The sequence below is a fragment of the Urtica dioica genome, chromosome 11 (genome assembly GCF_054948205.1).
Source record: "Urtica dioica subsp. dioica isolate 48M chromosome 11, U.dioica_male_clone48M_v1_H2, whole genome shotgun sequence".
NCBI lineage: Eukaryota > Viridiplantae > Streptophyta > Magnoliopsida > Rosales > Urticaceae > Urtica > Urtica dioica.
In genome coordinates this window covers 18,033,619-18,040,312 of record NC_142766.1, presented here as the reverse complement: position 1 = coordinate 18,040,312, position 6,694 = coordinate 18,033,619, and the positions used below count along the sequence as shown (strand labels likewise).

The 6,694-nt window shown below is 33.0% G+C and overlaps 1 protein-coding gene across 1 annotated transcript; it reads left to right on the top strand.

Moving 5' to 3' along the window:
* Positions 1 to 5,393: 5,393 nt before the first annotated feature.
* LOC149381915 (metallothionein-like protein 1) lies at positions 5,394 to 6,484 on the top strand. Its single transcript, XM_089601613.1, has 3 exons — positions 5,394 to 5,550; positions 5,666 to 5,749; positions 5,994 to 6,484. Exons 1-3 carry the CDS (start codon positions 5,504 to 5,506, stop codon positions 6,103 to 6,105), a joined length of 243 nt encoding a protein of 80 aa, XP_089457739.1. The 5' UTR covers positions 5,394 to 5,503; the 3' UTR covers positions 6,106 to 6,484.
* Positions 6,485 to 6,694: the final 210 nt, after the last annotated feature.

The following is a 6,694-nucleotide window of genomic DNA, read 5'->3' as shown; positions in this document are numbered from 1 at the left end:
TGCCATTTAGTCCATCTTTAGTAAGTTTTTGGTAAATAGCCGTAGATGTGAGAAATCGCACCAAGAACAATCTCGACTATTCGTAGCGAAAAAGGGTCGATTTAAATGTATTGAGATGAGTCTCAGAATTTGTAACGAGATTAAATTCAATTCCGAAATAATAAATTCAAATGCGTAAAGAAAAACAGGCTAAAAGATGTTTTGGGGTATTTTATGAATGATTGTGGAAGATGAACAATTACACGAGATCCAGTAAATAGAGAAAATGTAAAATTGATATATGCTCTCTGCCCCATCCGTAGAAAGGCCTTTTAATCTTGTTCTATAGCGAGAAGGAGCAGTTAGCGAACTCCGATATTCTAGGGACACATCGCGCGTTAGATTCGGACCTCGTCGCCTTTCGGTAAGAAACCTTCAAAGTATTCCCAGTTTTCACAGAATGGTTATGAAATACGTACTGTGGTGGATTCGTGCTATCCAGGTCTTCGGGGAGATAATTCACATACTTCAATTGGGTGAGCTGATTCACCTCACGACGAAGATCAGCTCATGAATACGAGTTGACGAGCTGACCAAGTCAAGTTACTCAACTCGATTCGTTTATTAAATCAGTTTAGTGGGCCTGGGCCAAATTTTGACTAGTTCGGGCTGAGTCCATTGTGTTCTTAATGAAAGACGAAGTTCAACATCAACAATAGCCATGACCAAATATTTACATGCGCAAATTGACTGAAATACCCTATCAAAATTTCCGCTAAAATATTTTCCAAATTTAAAATTAACTAAATTTTGGTCTGAGTATTAATTAGTAACTGTAATAAGGAATTAAACAAAATCAACCACACACGCGTTATGAGTATTATCTAAGTCCCCTCTTTGATTTGTTATTGACTTTGTGTTGTCATCTTTTACTATCTAGTTTTTCATTCATATGTCAACTTTCATTTAAGTAAAATGGGATGTTTAACAATTCATTGATTCAAGACGGTGTAATGTAGCGTTTTTAATTTGGCGGGGTCGCTAGTAGGCCGCCCGGTCTAACTTTCTTCAGTTTTGTGGCCCGTTTGGTCTATTTTATGAAGATATTTCGGCCGAATTCAACTTTTTGAAGGGCTTGAGTTGAGACTGAGATATAGGCCTTTAAGCTCGATCCAACTCGAGCCTTCAAAAAACTCTTATTCGGGGCCGACAAGGTTGTAATTTACTCCTTGTTGAAGCAAATTTATTTCCAATTACATATTATTTATTGTGAATAATTTCGACAACCCTTTGAGAACAAATGTACAGTTATGAATTTTCCCATAACCAAAGTACTAACTGTTTGACTGATATATATATATATATATATATATGTTTATAATCCATTTACATGATTAATCGTTTACCATCGCCATTGTTAATTACGAAATATTTTTTACATCCAAGACTTATATGATAAAATATTTCAGTTAGGATTGGCTTATGTCGTTATATGGCTCCTGAATCCACATTTGCAAGTTCTTGTAAGCAAGTGGACTATCCCACGGGAATCGCTCACTATTATGTCTGGAAAACGCTCTCTCTCTCTCAACATTTAAATCAGATTAAAGTTTATTATTTGTGATTTAATTTGCAAATTAAAATACAACTATTTAACATCAAAATTGCATTTTATTTTATAAGTTTTTGTTTGATTTTATTAAGTCCGGTGTAGACCACTCTAAACTCGGGCTCAGCCTCACCTTCCAGGGCCTTGGGATTTATTGGCATACTTCTAAACTCGGGCTCAGCCTAAACTTAGGTATACCAAGAGACTCCATTGATCTGATTACATTATGGTTCTTATATATATTTACGTATATACTAAATAAGTGTAATGTATCTTTTTGTCAATTGATTGATGAAGACCAGGCAGGAATCGTTGCCAAAGAAAAAGGCAAGCAATTTAAATACGGCCATTGAAGAATTTTGAGTCTTGTCCAAATCTATTATGGGTAGCTATTCAAATATTAGTCCAATCAATTCCAAAATGGAAAAAAGAGTGGACGATAGTTGAAGAATTGGGAGAGAATAAAAACTTTTGAGTCATGACTGTACAAAAACTATAAAATAATAAGTATAATACAAAGTAAAGCCATACTCCACAATAAGGGGATATAAGGCATTAGAGGCCCACCATTTTAGAGCCTTCAATTCAGTCGTCGTTTTTAATCCTTTCTTCTCTTGATCTCACTCAATCTCTTTTTCTTCTATCCTTTCTCTTTCACTACATTTATTTTCGCTTTTCTTTCGTTATCCCTATTTCTTTTCATCCACCTTTACTTTTTCCTTGAGCCTTTCGATATTTCAAGAAAATGAGAAAGCGAAATGATAATAATAGAATATTTTGGGAGAGTTTAGTCTTAATGTTGCTTACGACTTTGGAAGGCAGAATATAGTTCCAAATAATGTTTATCTGCAGATTAAGCCCACTTGGTCTTTGCAAATTCGACATTGTGTATATATATATTAATTTATATTTATATATACATATTGGAGGACAGATAGATTTTAGGAGACTGTCCGGTAGTGGGAGAATCAGCTTTGTCACATTTCTATTAATTATTTGAGAAATGTTAGATTAGAAGTATATTATCTGCTTAAATACTTAAAAAAAAATAACTTTATCTTAATAGCTGATGACATGTACTATTTTTTTCTTTCTTTCTTTCTTGTTAGACATTTTTATATTGCACAATGAAACTCTGCCCTAAAAATAAATTAACTATAATGTTTGGGCTTTTATATTTGTCGGCAGACAAAATTAGTAGAATAATTATCTCACGAAAAACACTTGACTCCTAGCACGTAGTTCCGAAAACTCCGAGTGTCTAAGTAAGATTATCTATAAATACAGACAAATCTAATAAATAAGAGCAAGAAATAGAGGCAACTGAATGCTAGGTTAAACTTCTGACATGTGCTTGAGTATGCGGAGAAAATGTGAATTTTTCCTTTCAGCCATCTCTTCTTGTAGTTATAAGCTTTGGGATCGAGTACGTGGGGTGAACAATCCTACGTCTCGAGCGCTTATCAAGTAACCGTTCATAGAACGTGCGTAGTGGGTGGTTATTTCCTTGTTTGCTCGGCATAACTGTTGAGGTGAGCGTTTTACTTAAATTTGAATTTGTTTACATGTGTTTATATTTGGTTTGACTTATTATGTTTTTCTTCTCTCCAAAATTCTGCTTGATATGGTCCTTTCTTAACTTATGAACAAGTCTTTCGTTATCCTTAGTGAACCTTCGAACCTATTTGACTCTGATGGGTGTTGGATTCCTTCCGTTCTCGGCGGCGCTTTGAGCTCATGCTCGAACTATGCAAATTATATGAGTAACAACATTAAAAACGAATTTTAACTTGTTTTTTTGGATAACTACGTAAAACAAACTTACATAATAGAAACTCGGTTAGGAAGAAAACACTCTATCTCCCAAACCCTAACCGTTTCGTTCTCTCTCAAAAAAAAAAAATCAAAACTTGGACTTTTAATCTTCGGTATCGTCGCTTCCCATGGAATACGAATACTCCGGTGGTCTTAACCAATGGAAGATTCTTGACCTAAAGGAAAATACTTTTTATTTTTATTTTCTTCTTCATGTTTTGTTTTTTCTTTTGATTATCTTTCAATAATCCAGACTTATTAAATCTCCTTTTGTACAACCCGATCTTTAATCGGAGTAGTTTTGAATACACACCCACGTTTTTTGATATATTGGCTGCGTTTGGTTCAGATTAAAAAACTCTGTTTTTAAAAAAAAAACTAAACTGCTTATTTGGTGTTTGACAAAACTGTTATTACAAAAAACTTTAAAAACGATTTTAGATTTTGTACATGAGATGAAATAGCTATGATTCTTAACTTTTAGAAAAAGTGTTTTTAAGTTTGGTATATAAATTCCTGTAATATCTTCGTACAAAATAATATTCATATATATGTATATAAATAAGCATATTAATAATTATTATTTAATTATTAAGAACATATATATTTTAGTCTTTTTACTACAATATATTCTAAACGCTAAATCAGTTTTTGTTATCAGAACAGTTTACCAAACATCTTGTCAGTTTTTGAAAAAAATAGTTTTTTTAAAAAATTGAATATAAAAACACTTTTAAAAAAAACAAAGTTATGCCAAACAGACTAACGAGTGAACGCGTGCAAAATTTGATTTTCTAAGTTTTATAAAGAGGGGTGAATCACGCCTTTGAGCTGCCACTTGCCAAACTTATTAATTCCAATATTTGACAAATGTTTTATTTTTAAAAAATAACTACATAACACCCCGGCCCTCCCCCCCCCCCCCCCCCCCCCTTTTTTTTTCTCTCTTTAATTATTAGTGGGCGGACCCAGCTGAGCCTGGCGATATGCTCGAAGATCTATATGACTATATCATATAAAATAGGGAAAATAAATAGACATGCCCGAAGTTGAAAAAGGATAGTGTTATCGGCATTTCAGTTTATTAATTTCATTATTTTTTTGGTGCAAAAAATAAAGAAAGAAAAAGGGAAGCACGAAAAATCTGATTAGAAAAAGTGTTTAATAAAAAGTTTCAAGTTTCAACAATGAACACTGAAACTGACTTCCATGTCTTATCACCTGACCTAGTGACTGATGTCCCTGCCAACAGTAAAGATCCCAATAAACCAAGCCTTTTGGCCGTTTCATACGAATGATGAATGACGAACCAACTGAGTTTTCCTTTTCACAATAGTATACTATATATTAGGGCATTCCAACAAAATTACCATGAACAAATATTAATTTTGTAAATTGGTCAACATTCAATCAATTTTGTAATTTGGTTATTAATGAAAATAAATGAATTAATAAGAATCACAATATATTTATGATTACTAGTCCACTGTTTTAAAATAACTAGATTATAAAAATATTTATGATTAAGTCCACGGTTTTAAAATAATTAGATAAAAAGAATCGAACAAATTAAAAATATCTATAAACTCAATCCATAATTAAAAAAAAAAGTAAACTAAAATAATTAATATCTCAACTCTTTCTCTCATTCTTTCCATATTTTTTCAAATCACTGAAATTTCTTAATTATTTATCTGGTTAATTTTTTACTTTATTACAAAACAACTTATAAAAAATAAAAAATAAACGAATGAAATATATACATATCAAATTAGTGTTATTGGCTAGAATCATATTCAGAATAATTATATATTTATTATTACGGTTTAGCTTCAGGACCTCCTTACGGAACTTCCGCGACTAAATCTATCCGCGACACAGAATATTAAAAAAAAAAACGAAAAAGAAATAAACAAAAAATCTATCTTGTCTATGTACACGTGTACGGTGAAGATTGTGCTCTCTAACCCTCCCTAGGCTCTATAAATACTGAAGAAGTCTGAACCAAATTAAAATCATTCAAGATTAATCAGTGAATTCCAAAGCTTTCGAAAATTCATAAAACTTTCTCTTTCATTTCCAACAAAACCCAAACCGAAGATGTCTTGCTCATGCGGAAGTGACTGCAAGTGCGGCAGCAACTGCACGTTAGTCTTTTGCCTTTCATTTATTTATTTATTAATTAATTAATTCAAACTCTCTTCTAATTACATATATTATATATACACACACACATGCTGATATGTTTGTATATATACGCAGATGTGGAAAGAGGAATATGGACCTTGGATCTGAGGAGATCATCACCTCTGTCTCTGCCGTCGTTGGGTTCGCCCCGACGAAGATGTATGTTCAAATTCTTCTAATTAAATAAATCTATGTAAATAAAAGGAAAAATCAAATTTCTATATTCCTTCACTATAAATTCCTCATATTTTATTTCCGTCAAATTATACCGAGTTCAAAGACAACGCAAGGGATATGAAAAAAAAAATTCTCTGTTTTTTTTTAATCTTATTTTCTGGGTTCCACAACGTACCCTAAATATTTGTTCGTTTTGTTTGGCTAATTAAAATTGGACACGTGTCAGGGCTTTTGAGGAGTCGGAGATGTTCTACGGAGCCGAGACCGGCGGCTGCGGCTCAGGCTGTAGCTGCGGCTCGAGCTGCAGCTGCGGCTCCGGCTGCAAGTGCGGCAAGTGAAAACGCCGAATTCCAAACCCAATGGTCTCTCTCTCTCTTCATAAAATAATAAATAACATAATATTTAATTATGATATGTATTGATGAAAAAAAATGTTGTACTATGTTATTTTACTATGTGACTGTATTGGAAGATTGGGAGTTTGGGGCTTCTTCTTGTATTACGATTATGAAGATGTAAAAGGTTTTATATATTTGCTTTGCAAAATAAGGCTGTAATGGAATCGAACAAACAAGCAAACCCTCATTTCGTCTCAGCTTAGAGATTTGATCTTGTGGGCTATTATTGTATTGTTTTGTATTTCATACATGCCTGATCTATGTTTGATTTCTTTTCCCGGTTTCTTTTCCTATAATATAATGTGACTGTTCTATGTTATCGTTTTTTCCATGTGTCGTTTAGTAAGTATGCTTGTTGTGCTTGATTGATTAAAGATGTCGTGAGTCATACGGATCGTATATCGACCAGAAGTTTCTTGAGTCTTGATATTATTGGATTTGGTCATTATAGTCGAAGGAAAAAGAAGATAAGATCATAAGGCAGTTTAACAAAGGATGAATGCTGTGCCGATAAATACTACACGTTTCG